This window comes from Callorhinus ursinus, unplaced genomic scaffold (genome assembly GCF_003265705.2).
Source record: "Callorhinus ursinus isolate GAN/ISIS: 27379988/994484 unplaced genomic scaffold, GSC_fseal_2.0 scaffold21, whole genome shotgun sequence".
Taxonomy (NCBI): domain Eukaryota; kingdom Metazoa; phylum Chordata; class Mammalia; order Carnivora; family Otariidae; genus Callorhinus; species Callorhinus ursinus.
The window spans coordinates 4,889,788-4,907,352 of NW_027397083.1; the positions used below are offsets into that span (position 1 = coordinate 4,889,788).

General features: G+C 40.5%; 1 protein-coding gene across 11 annotated transcripts in view; it reads left to right on the forward strand.

Annotated features, from left to right (window-relative positions):
• AMBRA1 (autophagy and beclin 1 regulator 1) overlaps positions 1–17,565 on the forward strand; it is a 171,334-nt gene that overhangs the window by 50,875 nt on the left and 102,894 nt on the right. For 7 of the 11 annotated variants that reach the window (XM_073904678.1, XM_025879198.2, XM_025879196.2 and 4 more), the window contains one exon: positions 13,634–13,720. The exons of the other annotated variants lie outside the window; for them this stretch is intronic. In XM_073904678.1, the coding sequence (XP_073760779.1) occupies positions 13,634–13,720 (87 nt within the window). The remainder of the gene's footprint in view (positions 1–13,633; positions 13,721–17,565) is intronic. 11 annotated transcript variants of the gene reach the window in all.

Genomic DNA, 17,565 nt, shown 5'->3' on the forward strand with positions numbered 1-17,565 from the left:
TACAAGTTCTCAGAAAGAACTAAGGCAGAAGCTGGGCTGATCATTTTCTTTTAGCCCCTTGGAAGGCAAAGGAGCGTTGTAATATTCATCCTAACAGAGTTGCTGACTTTTTAGTCCCTCATAGAGCCACTAAATTTGGCAGTGATCTTAGATGGTACTGTTTTGGATATGATAAGTTCAGAGAGTTGGGGTAGATAGATCAGAATGTGTTTATTGTGTGCTCTTTGGCTGGTGGTTCTTAAAGCGTGGTCCCTAGACCAGGAACATCAACATCTTCTGGGAACTTGTTAGAAATACAAGTTCCTGGGCTCACCCCAGATTTATTGAATCAGAAACTTGGGGTGGGAGACCATGTAATCTTCATTTTTAACAAGCTCTCCAGGTGGTTTTGATACACACTAAGTTAGAGAACACTATTTTAGACCACCTAGGAACTCTTTTAACACCATTGCCACCATTCCCCCAAATTTCTGTAGTGTGCTAAGATCCCTTGCATTATTCATCACCTTTTATTTTTCCTTTTGCTCTTGTCCTGTATGATGCAATGTTGCTTTAACTCTCATAGTCTCCTTCTCTCTTCTTGTAACGTGTACTAATAGAAAGATACAGAGTTGAGCATCACTGGATTCAATTTCTGGCTCTGTTTTGTGAGCTTGGGCAGTTAAGTAGCCTTTCTGAAGATCTGTTTTATCAATTGGAAAATTCTGTGAGGGTTAGATGAGTAAAGCACTAGTTACTTTTGCAAATTTAGATGCTCAAGAAATGTCTGCTCTTTTCCCCTTTGTCCTGTTACCCTGCTCAAAATACAAAACAAAACGGGCGCCTGGGTGGCTCGGTCAGTTAAGCATCTGCCTTCGGCTCAGGTCATGAACCTAGGGTCCTGGGATTGAGCCCCACATTCCGCTTCTCCCTCTGCCCACTGCTTCCGTCCTGCTTGTTCTCCCTCGCTCTCTGTCTCTGACAAATAAATAAAATCTTAAAAAAAAAAAAAAACAAGGGGCGCCTGGGTGGCTCAGTCATTGGGCGTCTGCCTTCGGCTCGGGTCGTGATCCCGGGGTCCTGGGATCAAGCCCTGCATCGGGCTCCCTGCTTGGGAACCCTGCTTCTCCCTCTCCCACTGCCCCTGCTTGTGTTCCCTCTCTCACTGTGTCTCTCTCTGTCAAATAGATAAAAATCTTTAAAAAAGAAATTGGGAGATCTAAAAGTGGGTAGAAAAGGTATTTAAAGAAAAAAAACAAAACAAAACAAAAACCTTTTGCCATGGCATATTGCCTGCAGATTTTTTTTTTTTGGTCGGTATTATTTTAGGGGCTTCAGGTTTTATGGGGTATCTGTGAAATCTCATCATAGAAAATTGGAACAAACCAAGTTCGTAAAAAAGTGAGGTGCCTATGAAGGGTGGATAAGGAATGGTTATTGAGATAAAGCTGGTGCTAGTTACTTCCATTAGTGACTTGCAGTGGACACAGTGAAGTTCTGTATTAGAAAGTTCAATAATACAGAAAGTAATTTGGCTCATAGCAAGAGAATGGGATATTATCTTCATTTTTCCTGCACTTTCTTTCTCTCTTTCTTTCTCTCTCTCTCTTTCTCTCTCTCTTTCTTTCTCTTTCTTTCTCTCTCTCTCTTTCTCTCTTTCTCTCTTTCTTTCTCTCTCGCTTTCTCTCTCTCTTTCTTTCTCTCTCTCTTTCTCTGTCTCTCTTTCTTTCTCTTTCTCTCTCTCTCTTTCTTTCTTTTGTAGGCTCCACACCTCATGTTGAGCCCAACACAGGGCTTAAACTCAGGACCCTGAGGTTAAGACCTGAGCTGAGCTAAGAGTCAGACTGCTTCTGACTGAGTCACCCATGCGCCCCTTTCTTGCACTCTCTTATAGTGATTTGTGCAAAAGAAACGGGTCCTGCCTCATGATAAGGAGGGAGCATAAATAGCCTTAATTTCCCAAATTCTAGGGCCACCTTCTACATTAAGAGGGAGCCATCCAGGGCAGAATATGTTTCAGAAAGATAGAGCCTGACTGGGATAAGGAGGAGAGTATAGCAGGTCTTTCTAAATTGACATTGACATTTCTGACCAATACCAGGACTTTGTGCTTTGGACACTGAGCAGGTTTGTACTGAGTTTTAAGATCTATTTCCAGATGTCTTGTTTGGTGTTTTGTTTTGGTAGCCAAGTTTCCTTTGGGTACAGATGTGATTACTTCAGGCTTGTAATTAACTTCATGGACTTAGTTCTAATGCTGCTATTTTGACTAGCTTGAAAGTTCTACAAGATCAGAAACTATTTCATTCATTTGTTGATGTATAACCAACCACACAACAAAACTTAGTGACTTAAAATAACAATTTTATTACCTTCCATTTTTCTTTGGGTAGACTGGGCTCGGATGGGAAGTTCTTTTGGTCTTGCCTGAGGTCTCTCTAGAGTCACCTGGAGGCTCAGTTGGGAGGCCTCTCCCTCTTCCTGTAGTCTCAGGGACTCCTCTCTCCATGTGCCCTTTCCAGCCAACTAGCCAGACTTTTTACTTAGCAGCTTAAGGCTTCCCAAAGTGACAGTTCCAAAAGGGAAGAATGGAAGCTGTCAGTTCTCTTAAAGGCTAGGGCCAGAACTGTCACAGCTTGCCACATTCTCTTGGTTAAAGCAAGAACAGAGTGGTCTAGATTCAGTGTGGGAGGAGACCATACAAGGACAAGAATACTAAGAAGTATGGTTCTCTGGGGTCCATTTTTGGAGACTACTACAGGAACCGTATCTATTTTATATACTAATATATACCCAATGGTTGACACTTAATAAATACTTGGGATTTGAATCAGTGATTGGATAGACTAACAGATTGGTGGATGACTGACTGATCTTATCAGTTGAGTGAGGTTCATGTGATTCTTAGGGTTCAGATACCCACCCATGTTTATGCCCCTACAGTGCTCGTCCTTCTCGACACATGTTTTCTTTCTGGGAAATCACCTTTTTAGGCATAGTGACGTGGGTGACCAGAGTGCATCATATTCCCTGCAGACACTTAGGGAGTTGTAATCCCAGGGAGAAAAGAATAATTGGTATTCATTGGACTGTGTGGTGGCTACTATACATATGTTCTTATTTATAGCAACCTTGTGGAATAGGGATTTCCCTTTAAATTTGGACATTGAAGATAATGGACTTTCCCAAGGCCACATAGCTAGTAAGTGACACGAGATGATGAATTTAAGCTGTATTCTCAGGGCTCTTGACTGCCTTACTCAGAAGAGCATGCAACTCCTGATCTCAGGGTTGTGAGTTTGAGCCCCACACCGGGTGTAGAGATTATTTAAATAAATAAAAAATAAAAATTAAAAATAAACTTCATTCTCATTCTAAAGCTAAAGCACTGACTTGTGTCCTTTATTAGTTATTCAGAGTTTCCCTTGCTTAGTCTTAGACATTAAGATATATCAGAGGTGTTTTCAAGAGCAGCTAATAGCATTAACATTTGGGGCTGGATAATTCTTTTTTTTTTTTAAGATTTTATTTATTTGACAGAGAGAGACACAGGAGAGAGGGAACACAAGCAGGGGGAGTGGGAGAGGGAGAAGCAGGCCTCCCACTGAGTGGGGAGCCCAATGTAGGGCTCGATTCCAGGACCCTGGGATCATGACCTGAGCCGAAGGCAGACATTTACCGGCTGAGCCACCCAGGCGCCCCGGGGCTGGATAATTCTTTATTGTGGGAGTCTGTGCTATGCATTGTAGGATGCTGAGCAGTATCCCTGACTTTTATCCACTAGATGCTGGTGCACTCTCCCCACGCATTTACAACTGTGTCTCCAGACATTGCCATATGTCCCCTGGGGGGATCCCCTCCCATTGAAAATTTATTTCATGATGTGCTGTCCTTCAGTTTTGCTGTTTTTTTTTTTTAAATTCTCATAAGGAACTGGCAGTGTCTTCAAACCACCTCATTCTTGTAATAGTTGTAATAGTACTACCCTGGTTCTTTTTTTTCTAAGTAGGCTCCACGCTGGGCGTGGAGCCCAAGGCAGGGCTTGAACTCACAGGTCTTGAATTCACAACGCTGAGATCAAGAGTTGGATGCTTAATCGAGCCACCCAGGTGCTCCTGCCTGATTCTGATGGTCTTGAGTCATGCCTTTCTCTCATTACCTCTCTCCTCTTTTGCCTTGTCTTTTTGCTTTTGTCTGTGATTCCCCTCTATCAAATGCAGCTAGACAAAGTAGTGTTTTTAAGGACTTTTTTTTACACAGGTATCGATTTAACAGGCATTCACATCCCTGAGATTACAAGCATTTGTGGTAGTGAAAAAAGGCAGTTTACATCTTCTAATTATGGTAGAGGGGGAAAGGTATAATATTTTTTTTTTTTAAAGATTTTATTTCTTTAATTGACAGAGACAGCGAGAGAGGGAACACAAGCAAGGGGAGTGGGCAAGGGAGAAGCAGGCTTCCCACTGAGTGGGGAGCCCGATGAGGGGCTCGATCCCAGGTCCCTCGGACCATGACCTGAGCTGAAGGCAGTTGCTTAACCAACTGAGCCACCCAGGCGCCTCAAGGTATAATATTTAGTAAGCTGAGAATTAAATGGCTTCCAGGCTCCACAGAGTTAATCTTCAGGGTAGTGTTTGATTGACATGCTGGAGGATGTTAATGTGCAGTTCTTTTGGGGAACGGGGGAGGAAAGTGGAAATTGCAGTTTCTCTACTAATTGTACTTTAGGTGTCATTTATGACAATTTCATGTTGTCTAGACAGAGGGAAATCGTGGAGAAATTATTCTAGTGGAGTCAAATGCGAGTCCAAAAGGAATCAAGAAGGTTGCTGAAGTCAGGATCAGGGTAGAAGAGCAAGTCGTATCCCCCCAGAGGCAAATCAGTGAAAATCAGATGTCACCAAGAGAAGCAGCTCAGAATGAACCCAGGATGTAAGAAAGGGATCGTACTCAGAGCTTTCTATTCGCTCAAGGGCTAACAGTGGATGGTTTGGGGGCCCAGCTGGAGTCTCTGCCCCTTGCCTATTTCTGTAGACTCCAGAAACCTCATTACAGACATGAGCCAGGAAAGCTGCCTCTTTGCCTCTGGTTAGTAAATGCTCCAGCCCACTGTGTGTTTCTTTTTCCTCATTCTCTTGTAAGTCTTCATTTACTAACTCTCTTTGCCCTCCTGATGTTGGCCCTAAGGCTTTGCTTCATATTATAATATATAGTGTTTACGATATACCAGGGTCAGTGGCCTGTCATTTAAGAACAGATGGCCTTTGTAAAGGGTTTTTTAAATTTCAGATTAGGAATAGAAATGTGAAAAATGATCTAGGAAGAAGTGTACAGGTTTGCTGTTATTGAAGCAGTAAATGATTCTACCCAGTATAGTCATTGTAGAATTAGTTGGTATAGGTATAGCCTTTTTTGGAATTATCTATTATTCTGAATAAAATTAGCTGAGAAATTAGGATTATTGGATTTTGTAAATCTCTTCTTGATTTTGGAGGAAACCAGTCAATTAGGATATACTGCCTCTTAATTAAAATCTAAACCTGTATATCACAGCTGTTGCTTGTCTGGCTATGTGTGAGTATCAGAACTACTTGTGGAACTTGTCGTCATTGATACGCTCTTACTCACCCTTTGGTGAAAAGCCCCTGATCTAAATTTCTAATTAAAAAAAGTGTGTGGTCTGTGAGCAGACCTGCCAAGTCTCCTAGAGAAAATGAATTTGGAGACAGAGTAAACATGTCCATGTAGATCACCTTGGGCCTTTGAGTTCCGCTGCTGAGGAAAGTGAGTTTTTATTATAAATTGAAATTTTATAATTAAAATGTAATGTGTTGAGGATATACAAAAGCTAAGCATAGCGCCAACCAGTCATTTTATAATTGTATCAAAAATCACCACCTAAGGCACCTCTGTGGCTCAGTTGGTTAAGCATCCAGCTCTTGATCTCAGCTCCGGTCTTGATCTCAGGGTAGTAAGTTCAAGCTCTGCATTGGGCTCTGTGCTGGGTGTGAAGCCTAATTAAAACAAACAAACAAAAAAACCACCTACCAGACAGTTAGCAGAGGGTCAGAAATTCTCAGAGGGGTTTGGCTGACTTCTCAGGTAAGACTTCTGTATAACTAGATACACAGTTATATACCAATTATGAATTCTGTTTCCAGCTTCTTTCCTTTTGGTATTTATGATTATGTTGTGCTCGGATGTTTTACCATCTGTCTCTCGCTGCACAGAGGCATTGAGGAATACGTTAATGTTTTGTAAAGATGTTTTGGTGAAAGGCATTGTTTTGAGTCCCATGAATTGTTTATGCTTGATGATAGTAAAATAAGGCCGATCCATAGGACAGGCACTGTGAGCTTTTCTATAGTATGTCTTTTTTCCCCTTGGTGTCAGCCTTTTTGCAGTGCCACCTTGCCTTGGTCTACCCCACAGCAGGGGCAGGAATTGCCTGCTGGGCTTCACTGGCAACGGCATCGTGCTCTAAGTGCACCCCTAGAACTAGGGGGCCCTGCAGTGATCAGATGAGTGCCTATCGTTGGATAACTTAAACGATAATTGCCAGTGTGTGAAATGGGGAGGCTTGGATGCCTCCGCTTTAAAGCAGAGATGTCAATTTGGAAATCATAATAGAGGTGTCATTTCAGAACACACAATTATTTTTTATAAAGAATAAGGGCTTGTCATCTCCCAGCCCAGGCATGCGCCAAGGCAGAGATCGGGGGCTTGCAGAGCAAGATTCAAAAATGAAGAAGGCAATAGTGCATCCAAGTTTCTTTGGCCTCCTGTCCCTCCCTCCCCCTGAAAACATTGCCCTCTTTCCCCTGTGAGGTCTCTTTTAGCAATATACCATCCAGGAGCATCTGTGGTAGTTTCCCAGGCAAGTAGCCAGCCGCTGACTTTATGATTTAATAAGCTTCCCAGGGACCAGGCTGCACTGCATTTATCAGGACAACTATGTCAGCACTTTAACCTGAGCAGCTTAAGTGACCAGAGGGATAAAGGGTGATGTAAGCAGTTCCTGAAGACCTTGTTCCTTCAGGAATTTTAGTGTGAGTTTTTGGACATCTAGCAACCTTGTCTGAATGTCATGCGGTCAGTGAGGGGCAATCAGATATGTCTTCTTGCTTATTCCATATCTACTTAGGACTGCTGATTTATTCACAGGCTTTTATTGGTCTCCTATTATATGTTAATTAGGAGTTTTAATGGGGACAGAAGGATGACTTGGACCCAGTACATGCTTTCATGTGGCTTGTAGTCCAGTAGCAGAGACAAAACATACTTAGAGGTAACAATAGTACATGGTGACTTGGCAGAGGCCTTTTTTTTTTAAAGATTTGTTTATTAAAATAAAGATTTATTTATTTGACAGAGAGAGAGCACAAGCAGGGGGAGCAGCAGCAGAGGGAGAGGGAGAAGCAGGCTCCCCACTGAGCAGGGAGCCCATGTGGGGCTCGATCCCAGGGCCGTGGGATCATGCTGAGCCGAAGGCAGACACTTAACCAACTGAGCCACCAGGCACCCCAGGCAGAGGCCTTTTAAGAGAGGTTTCAAAATGCAGTGGGGTCTTTGGGAAGAGAGTAGAGTGTGTGAACTTTTGGATGGAGGAGTCAGATGTTTGAGTTTTGAAGGATTTTTTAAGGCAGAGATAGGAAAAAGAACTTTCCAGAAAGAAGCAGTGGTTAACCTAAATACATAAATGAGATGAGGGTGTGTTTAGTTTAGCTAGATCAGTGCTTCTCAAAGTGGCCTGGGATTCCTAAAGTCAAAACCATTTTTGTGATAATGCTGAGCTGCTCTTTGTCTTTTTCACTCTCATTCTTCCACAAGTGTCTGTGGAGTTTTCGCTGTGTGACATGTAACAAGGTTATCACTCTGGTATGTGTGCTTGTGTTAGGAGTTTCTCAATTTTAATTTCAAATGGAAATATTAATAGATAAAACCCATATAAATAAAAGCTCTTTGGGGTCCTAGTTTTTAAGAGAGTTAAAAGAAATTCTGAGGCCAAAAAGGTTGAAACCCACCATGCTAGAGTATATCATATATCCAGAAGAAATGAGAAATTCAGCTGCAGAGCTTTGGAGCCAAGCTGAGGAATTTAGATTTTATTTTCTAGGCAGAAGGGAGCTATTAGTTTTGGGTTTGGCTCCCCTGAACTAAAATAGCAGATAACACCCAGACATCAAAGTTAGGCTGGGAAATTACTCTTTAGGCATGGGGCATCAGTGGCATCTTGGGTTCTTGGAGCAGGCTTTACATATCATATAGGTCACAGAGTTCTGGCAATTGATTTTTCCCAGTGATTAGAGGAGGTTTAAACATATTTATTTGCTTTAGGATATTGATTTTTTTCTGTCATCTGACAACTAGTTTTAAAAGAATATTTTCAGGATATAATTGTTGAGTAAGGAAGAGTTGTCACTGGCTTATTCATTCTGTTTGGACATGTATAAAAGTACCCAAATTTTCTGCTTCTCAGCTCTGATATCCATTGGTATATGTGCTGCCGAAGCGAGCACTCTGATATCCATTGGGTTTGAAATGAAAGTTCTTTTTTAGATGACCCATCTCATCTACCCTGACAACTTTGTTCTTTCCCAGAGCTTTCTTCCACAATTTTTTTTTTCATTGTTTTCCTAGTAGTCATCAAAGGATATAGTGGATTTAGGGAACCCACTTCCCACTTACACGTATTCAGAGTATTAATCAGGAAAGGAAGAAATAGCTGTAGTCATTTAAAATGTTAGGAATTTTACAGCTTGAATTGTGTTTCTGTTGACTAATGATTTTATCAGGGTTTAATATTAATTTTTGATGACTTACTCAAGCATGTAATACTTTGATTTCATATTTTTCTGTTCCATTTATTAGTGACTTCACTTTATCTTTTTTTTTTTTTAAAGATTTTATTTATTTATTTGAGAGAGAGAATGAGAGAGAGAGAGAGACCATGAGAGGGGGGAGGGTCAGAGGGAGAAGCAGACTCCCTGCTGAGCAGGGAGTCCGATGTGGGACTCGATTCCGGGACTCCAGGATCATGACCTGAGCCGAAGGCAGTCGCTTAACCAACTGAGCCACCCAGGCGCCCTCACTTTATCTTTCAAGGGATTTTATGTAAGCAAATATTTTAGAGCAAGGAGTGGGCAGATTTCTTTTCTGTAAAGGACCAGGTAGTAAGTATTCTAAGCCTGTTCCTGTCAGGATTAACTCTGCCTTGCTAGCTCCAAAACAGCCATAGACAATATATAAATGAGTAGATGTGTCCATGTTTGAATAAAACTTTATTTATAAAAACAGGCAGCTGGGGGAGCGCCTGAGTGGCTCAGTCGGTTAAGTGTCTGCCTTCAGCTCAGGTCGTGATCCCGGGGCCCTGGGATCGAGCCCCGCATCGGGCTCCTTGCTCAGCGGAGAGCCTTGCTTCTCCCTCTGCCTGCCACTCTATCTGTGCTCTCTATCTCTCTGTCAAATAAATAAATAAATAAAATCTTAAAAAAAAACAAAAAACAGGCAGCTGACTTGGGGCCGGTAGTTTACCAAACCTACCTTAGGGTATTAGGGCAACTTGCTATTTTAAGAAATCCTTTTTAAGGGGCATCTGGGTGGCTCAGATGGTTAAGCATCTGCCTTCAGCTCAGGTCATGATCCCAGGGTGCTGGGATCGAGCCCCACACGAGCTCCTGGCTCAGTGGGGAGCCTGCTTCTCCCTCTCCCTCTCTCTCTCTCTCTCTCTCTCTCTCTGTATCTCTGTGTCTCAAATGAATAAATCAGATCTTTAAAAAAAATCCTTTTTAAGAAGTGAGTGATTCTTTTGAGAATGAAGAGTTTTCTTTTTAGTTTTCAGTGGTTTACTTTTCAATTTTGTATACTGAATGTTTTTAATTTTTTTGAATGTTTTTAATTTTGAAATAATTTCAGACTGGCAGAAAAGTTGCAAAAATAGTGCAAAGAATTCCCATATACCCTTCACCCACATTCCCTAAATCTTAGCATTTTACCACGTTTGCTTTATCATTCTCTCTCTCTTGTGCTATGTAGGAGTATGGTTATGCTTTTACATATTTATGGTTTTTATGTTTATGTTTTGTGCTTATTCTTTTAGATGTATGGTTTTTATATTTATATATTTGTGCTTATTCTTCCGAATGTTGGATTTTCTTAAAAGTAGGATATAGTTTGATAGAGCAGTGGTCTCCAGACTTTAAAAAAAAATACTTCTATTAGTAAAAGTCTTTTGAGCAGTGTGTGTGTGTGTGTGTGTGTATTATATATTATGGTTATACATTATAAATAAAAAGTTCTGATATTTTCTTCTGTTCTCCAGTGGATCAAAATAGCACAACCCCTGTGTATCTCACTTGGACACCACTGGTACAGAGAATGAACCGGGCAAACTTGCAAAGAAAGAGGGTTTTTTTGTGTGTGTTTTTTTCCTGTAAAGGGTTTCAGTGACTCTTTAAAAACATTTCTAAATTGTGATTACAGGTCAGAATGAAATGGTAGCTTCAAACTTGAACAAGTGTGTCTGAACCCCCTCCTGAGTCCTACCTGATTTCACATTATTGAGTTGCATGAGAGATGGTTAAGTCAGGTCACATTTGTAGTGGCCAGAGAAGAAGGTGCACAGCTGCATCTCATCCCATTTTCTTATGTCATTTCTCCAGTGATGGCTGTTTGCAGGAAGCTGACTGTAGGAGAGAAAGATCTTTCTTTGAGGTTCCTAGGAGTGGTGGTGACATTTACTCATCTGGTAGCTTTGGTTCTTTCTGTGTTCAACACCAATTGGAGAAGTCCTTTTTATTCCTTCAGATAGTACTTGTAACTGAAGAGAATTCAATGTTTAATCAGTGATAAGTGTGTGGGGGTGCTATTCATAGTAATTGGTGCTTCTGATTTTGTGTATTAGCAGTTAGAATGCCATATATACATACATACATACATACATACATATATATATATATATATATATATATATATATATATATATATATATATATGTATATATGGCTTGCCAGTCCACTGTATTGCCTGGGGAGCATAAATGGTGCCAGCAGATTTTGTAGTAAGTAGGCACAAGGGATGCATGTTCCAAAAGAACCTCATCAGGGACTCCCCAGAGACAAAGGTTAACATTCTGGTTTTACCCTGATTAAAGAAGTCTTTCTAATGAAGATAGGAAGTTAGGGTGGGAAGTAGACTCTGCAGGTTTATAAAATGGAATCATTTAAATTGAAATTATCTAATCCAGACTCTTCTAGTTCAAGAATCTCCTTTACATGATCCTTAAAAAGTCATCTCTGAATGCTGACACTGCCTTAGCATAGTAATGGGGGTAATATTGGCTTCCTAACTTAGCAGCATCATTTTCCAGGCAGAAGTACTTAAAAAAGGTATATGTTGGTCGCTCTGCAGGATGCTCCTTGCCAAAGGGCTTCTGCTTACTAAGCAGCCGTTTAGAGGATAACCTTATGGGGCTCACTTATACTCAGGACTAACTCCAGAGCCCTTTGGGATGGAACAAACTTCTGGGTGTTCAGGGATGTCAGCTGCTCCCAGATCTTGCTTCCATTCAACTCCTTCCCAATTCCTATAGAACTAATTAGTTAGTATTGGACAAGTATTTATCTAAGATGGTATAAATGTCCTGAATAGATATTCTTCTCAATTTCACTTTTCTTCTTTTTCCAGTCTAGGTACCTCTCCCTACCCCTTCCTCTCACAAACATTCTGTAGTTCAAGACTCAAAGACATGCCATTATTTTATGTGCCCCTAATGAAAGAAAAAAATCCTGCCAAGTAAACTATGTCAGGGACGCCTGGGTGGCTCAAGTGGTTAAGCGTCTGCCTTGGGCTCAGGTCATGATCTCAGGATCCTGGGATTCAGCCCTGTGTTAGGCTCCCTACTCAGTGGGGAGTCTGCTTCTCCCTCTCCCACTGCCCCCTCAACCCCGCTCATGCTCTCTCTCTCTCAAATAAATAAAATCTTTTAAAAAAATAAACTGTCACACAATGATGAGATGCATCCCAATTTCAGACATGTTAAAACGGGAGGGTATCTCTTAGAATTGATAAGAAGCAGCATTACTGCTGCTGTCAACAGTGATATCATTGAAGATCCCAGGCCTGAGAGATGTATTTTATTGCTTTCTTCTCTTCCTCACTGGTTACATTGTAATTTTCTCTTCCTTCAGTGGTAGGACTGCTTAAAGTGAATTGTGTGGGGAGGTATTAGGCCTTGTTTAGATAGAAAGCATTTTAACAGTTGGTCATCCTGGGCAGGAAAGGTAGCAAGCCAGATTGACAGGGCCTCTCCTGTAGCTCTTCCCCAGGCTGTTAGGGGAGATGCTTTGGTGAGCCAGTTGTTGGGATAAAGTGACTGCACATGACTCTACCTAAAGCCAGCTGGTTTTAATAACAGTGAATTGAATTAACTCAATTGGGAAAGATTGGTAGCTGCTGTTCTTATCCTGCAGATCTGCTTTAAAGAAGAGTCTGGCAGGGAGCCGGAGACCTGTTCTCGGGAGAGCCAGGCAAGATGCTGCTGGAGAGGAACAATATGCATTTCTTTCTTGAGACCATTTCCTTTGAAACGTGTTCTATGGCAGGAGCTTGATTGGCTGCCAAGGCACATTTTGAGTTGGGAAGGAGTGTGGCAGACTCGGCAAACTGGGGGGTCCCTGGGCCACATTTATCAGATGTGTTTTAATTGGCCCTTGTTCAAAGAGGGAAAAAATGTTTTAGCTAAAATTTAACAGGAGATTTCATGGAAAAGTCCAGGTTTCTGGCTTCCCTTAAAAAACAGGAAGAGCCAGCAATACGGAGCCCACATTCTAGGTTGGACTCACAGTTGAAACATACTCACTTTTTACCTGCATGGAGCCTGGAAGGTCCTACAGTAGGGCATTGTGGTTTGAAGCATTTTGGAGTTGACTTTCTCTGGAGTCCTGGTGCTATCAATAGCCCTGTGCACAGTGCCATATACTTAACTTTTAGGCCCAGTGTTCTCATGTTTGTATAGTAATGCCTGCCTTGCTAGGTTGTGGTGAGTTTTAAGTAAGGAAATATATATGAAGTGCTTAGTATTTGCCTGGCACCAAAAAAGTGCTCAGTAAAATGTGGGTGTATTGACATATGATCAATTGAACTTATGATTGGGCTAGGTTATATAATTAAAGATTTTTGTCAGTTAAGAGAGCCTGAGGAGTACTTCTTCTCACAAAAAGGGTATGGGCAGAGCAGAATGAGGAGAAGATAAGGGGATAACGTGGAGAAACTGAACGCCAAGATAAATGTTGGCACTACATGAATATGTCTGGGTATGCCTAATTTTCCCCTCCTGTGTTGATCCCAACCTCCTATTTGTCTGCTGGAGAAACTGCAAATAGAAATAAGATCATGTCTCTGAAGCACTTGTTCATTTCTCACAGAAGAGCAGTATTCAGCATAATACAGTGGCCATGTCCAGTGTGGGAGCTTTGTAGCTCATTTATTTATGTCTCTAAGTATTTAGTTTGTAGGAAGGTTGTGATCCCAGATAGCAGGTGCTAGCTAGCCACAAAGGGGGATGTTATTTATCTCTCCCCCTATTTTTCCCTTATGAATGACCTCTGAGTTGGTAATTGACAGGGATTATTGCCATTTTTTTAATCTCTGCTAGGAGGCTGCTGGAGTCTTCCCTCATTTCATTATCCCGTTATGATGGAGCAGGATCCAGAGAGCACCCAATTTACCCAGACCCAGCGAGGTAAGGCCAAAGTGAGAAATGGCACTAGGTGGGGGGGAGGGGCTGCCCTTGGGGTTGCCAAGCTGTTGGAAGCCCCATTCTGTGCCTCTCTGGTCCTGGTGCTCTTTTACTCTTCAGTTAACAGTTTTGAGACAGGTGGTTCAGGTGATTGGGAAGTGTTGCAGGTAAGTGAACAGAACCTCTGGTGGCAGAGGGTTGTGACTGAGCTCTTGTGTTTTGGGGCTCATTTCTGTAAGTGGGGCACTTAGAGGAGGGACCTGAGGAGGCCACTGGCAGTCACAGGATACTCCTTTTTTGCTGATCAGGGAGGCTGTTGCCATTCAGATGGAAAGCCAAAAGGGAAACAAATTGTTATTAATAGGGAAATTACTTACAAATTAAAACTAACCAACTAACAAATAATCCTACTTTCTCTCATTTGAGAGAGAATTTAGACTATCAAAAGGTAGAAGTCAAACTCATTCAGATGTTCAATTTTTGGATGCAACCTAAAGGAAGAGATGACTAACAAAAGGGTAGCTAAAACAAGTTGGCATTTTATTAAAGTGTTTACCTTACACCGATCAGAAGATATTTGAAGAGTTCTCAAAGAGATTAAAAAAGCACTTAGAGAAGTTCAAAGCCCACCCTTACCTGATACTGGTGACTGAGGACCAAGGATGGGTGTTGAGTTGATGTATAACATTTATTTATAGTGAGCAGCCCTTTGGCGTTGTCACAACCAGACTTACTGATTCTGTTAATGACCTAAATAGGGGATAACCTTTACATTATGTAAGCAATACCAGAGCATATTGTGAGGCTTTGCCAAAAGAAAGAGCAATTTGTAATGGTGGGGTTGGCAAGTTAACAAATATAGGTTAGATGAAACTAAATGAGCTTTGCTTTAGATTAAGAATATCAAGTCTGGAAAGACCCGTAGACCAAGTTGATTGTTGGGATATTGAGTGATTTCACTATTGCCACAGTTATGTCATGATACTGAGCATTCTTTCTGAGAGACTAATGAAAGGATTCCCCATTACTGTCTTACTTCCTTTTCCATACAATGGCAAATCCAAGGATCGGGGAACATTTGGAGGCAGCTGAGATGATGACCAAACCAAGGAAGTTTATGTTAGTCTCTGATCACACTTGAAAGTAGTAAGTCCTAAATAAGAGAGGGAGATTTTATGTGTCAATCAGATTACTCTGAAACGCTGAGAAGAGAATTTCTTGCTATAAAAGAGTTTCTTTTAGGACAGCAATAGGAATCCCATCTCCAGAATTTTTAGCCTGACAAAGTTTAACAGTGGTCCTTAGAGACCATTATTTGTCCTCCTTTCATGTAATAAATCTTTTATTTACTCCCACTCAGATCTCTTTATCACAGAAAGTGTCATACTTTGTGGTGTTGCTATTTTTACATATTCTCTCTGAACACAGAATAGGTTTTCTTTGGAGGAGAAAGTATTCTTCCTTGAATAAAACTTGTGGATTTATTTAAACATTTAAAATTTTTACTTGGGACACTAGAGTTTGGTGATTATCCAGCTCTTCAGTAGGAGGATGACTGCTACCTCATTACTGGTTGTTTAATTTCTTATTCCTCTTAGACTTCACCGTACACAATACATATAGGTCAAAGCCTTTATGGGGCATTTCAGCATTCAGATCCTTAGCTTCCCTCTGGATACCTAAAAAAGATGAGGCCAGATGTACTTGTATTTGATAATTGTGCCAGGAATCCTTTTTTTCTTTACCATTGATGCATAGTTTTGTAGCTTAGGGAATTCCTATCCTATAGTGAAATTAAACAATTGGGGTTACCTACTGCTGAAATTGTGCCCTTACATAAAAGGGTAGTCTTTATTATTGTCTGATGAATCAACATTCTTTCTACTTCTGTCACCAATAATATAATTTTCCCATTAGTTAGGGTGGGCTATCAACTGAGGAATGAGTATACTTATGGTCACTTTTCAGAATTAGTTCCAAAAAAAGAATCTTCATTCTGTTCTTGAAATGTTTTTTACATTCGTTTCTAGTCTGATTGACTTGAGAATTTAACCTTCAATGATTGACTTCTGGAAGATTTCTGTATATTTAGTAGATATAAGAACAACTCAAGAGTGCTGACTTTTGTCTCTTGAAAATTTAGGATTGTTGATTCATCCTTGCAAAATATATGGCAATAGGGGACCAATGGATAATGAAAGCTCCACACGTTGAGACTTTTAAGAAATGATTCTTGTACTCTGATGATCTTGGCCAAGGCATCTGTGCATCCCTTGCCCTGCTGTATAATTTGGATTCTGGGATGCCAAATACAGTATATTGTTCTATGACAAGGACTTTTGAGTTCCAAAGATTGTAATTTGGCCTGCTTGGGAATTCCATTTGATGATTGGCCAAAAGGATACCACCTCTGATGACTGGCATTTCAGAGGTAGCCTTAGTTCCTATAGCAGGTGACTGCAGAATCTCTTTGGTCTGAGTCAGTGGTTTTACTGAGGATTTTCCCAGAAAATTTGTCCAGGGGTAATGAAAAGTCAGGCAGCAAGATTTTGTAAATAGTTTTCCTATCATTGGATGTAACTATTACTATTTCCATTCTCAGTTTCTTCAGATTTCTAAAAAAAAATATATGTGTGTGTGTATATATGTTTATATGTTTTTTTCCTTTTATATTCAGATATTATAGAAGTTAAGATTCCCAGGAATCCTCATTAGGATTGCTGTGTTTCCTTTTAATTTTTTGTTCTAATTGCAGAAGTACATATGCTTTTATATACATATTAGTATATGCATACCATTCTTCAATTTTTCTCCCACTTAAATTTTTGCTTTAGAGGGTTTTTCTTGTGTGTATATAGGGATGACTTATTCTTTTTAATAGCTACATAGTGTTTCTTTGTACAGATATAGTTTATTTAATCTGTTGGGCATTTGGGACGCTTTCCGGTTTTTCACTAATGCTAACAACATATACAGATATATATATATATATATATATATATATATATATCTTTGTATCCTTGTGTTTTTCTGTATGGTAAAATTCCTAGTGGAATTGTTGAGTTAAAGTGTGTGCCTCAGGCAAGTTTTAAGCCTGGAAATTTCTTAGTAATCCACTTAATATTATCATATAAAATGTTTTTCTATTATTGTTCTTCTCTCACTTTCTTAGTATGTAGCAGTATTGTGAAAGATGGAAGAAAAACTTGAGAAAGAAGGGAATGTGGTGAATTGTATGGGACACTAGATGTTTTCATGGAATATGAAGACTAAGCCACAGTTAGAAGAATAGAGGTCTAGACTAATTATCCACTGAGAATAGCCATGGTAAGGGAGAAGAAAAAGGAATAACTGTTGCCTACTACATTGCTTAGTGCCCACGTAGCCTCTGATGCTCTGTTGTAAGTGTAAGAAATAGAAAATTTTTTTCCCTGTTAGGTTTTGTTTTCCTGAGTATATTTTAGTCTCTTTTTCGATCCTGAATATTTTCTCTGTGTTACAAATATCTGTGAATAATCCATAGATCTGAGAGGTTCAGAGAGCTCATTTTAGGGAGCTAGGACAAATCTGGAGCTGTGTGGATTTGTTGGAGAGGAAGGACGTCCTGGTGAAGATGGCGCCTTCTTTGGTCATGCCTGGTTTGCCATCTCTTGGCCTCTTTTTCCTGTATAAAATGAAAGAAGACCTGGCCTGTAGATGATTGTTGTGGTCTCTTTTCGTTTCTTATATTTTGAGTGTGGATGTTTGAAGAAGGCCGTGAATCTGTGTGAAGAGCACCCTAAGCAGCTATGAGGGGTCCCTTAAGAAACTAAAAAGGCAGGTTCAGTGGTATCCCCTTGGGAGGGCAG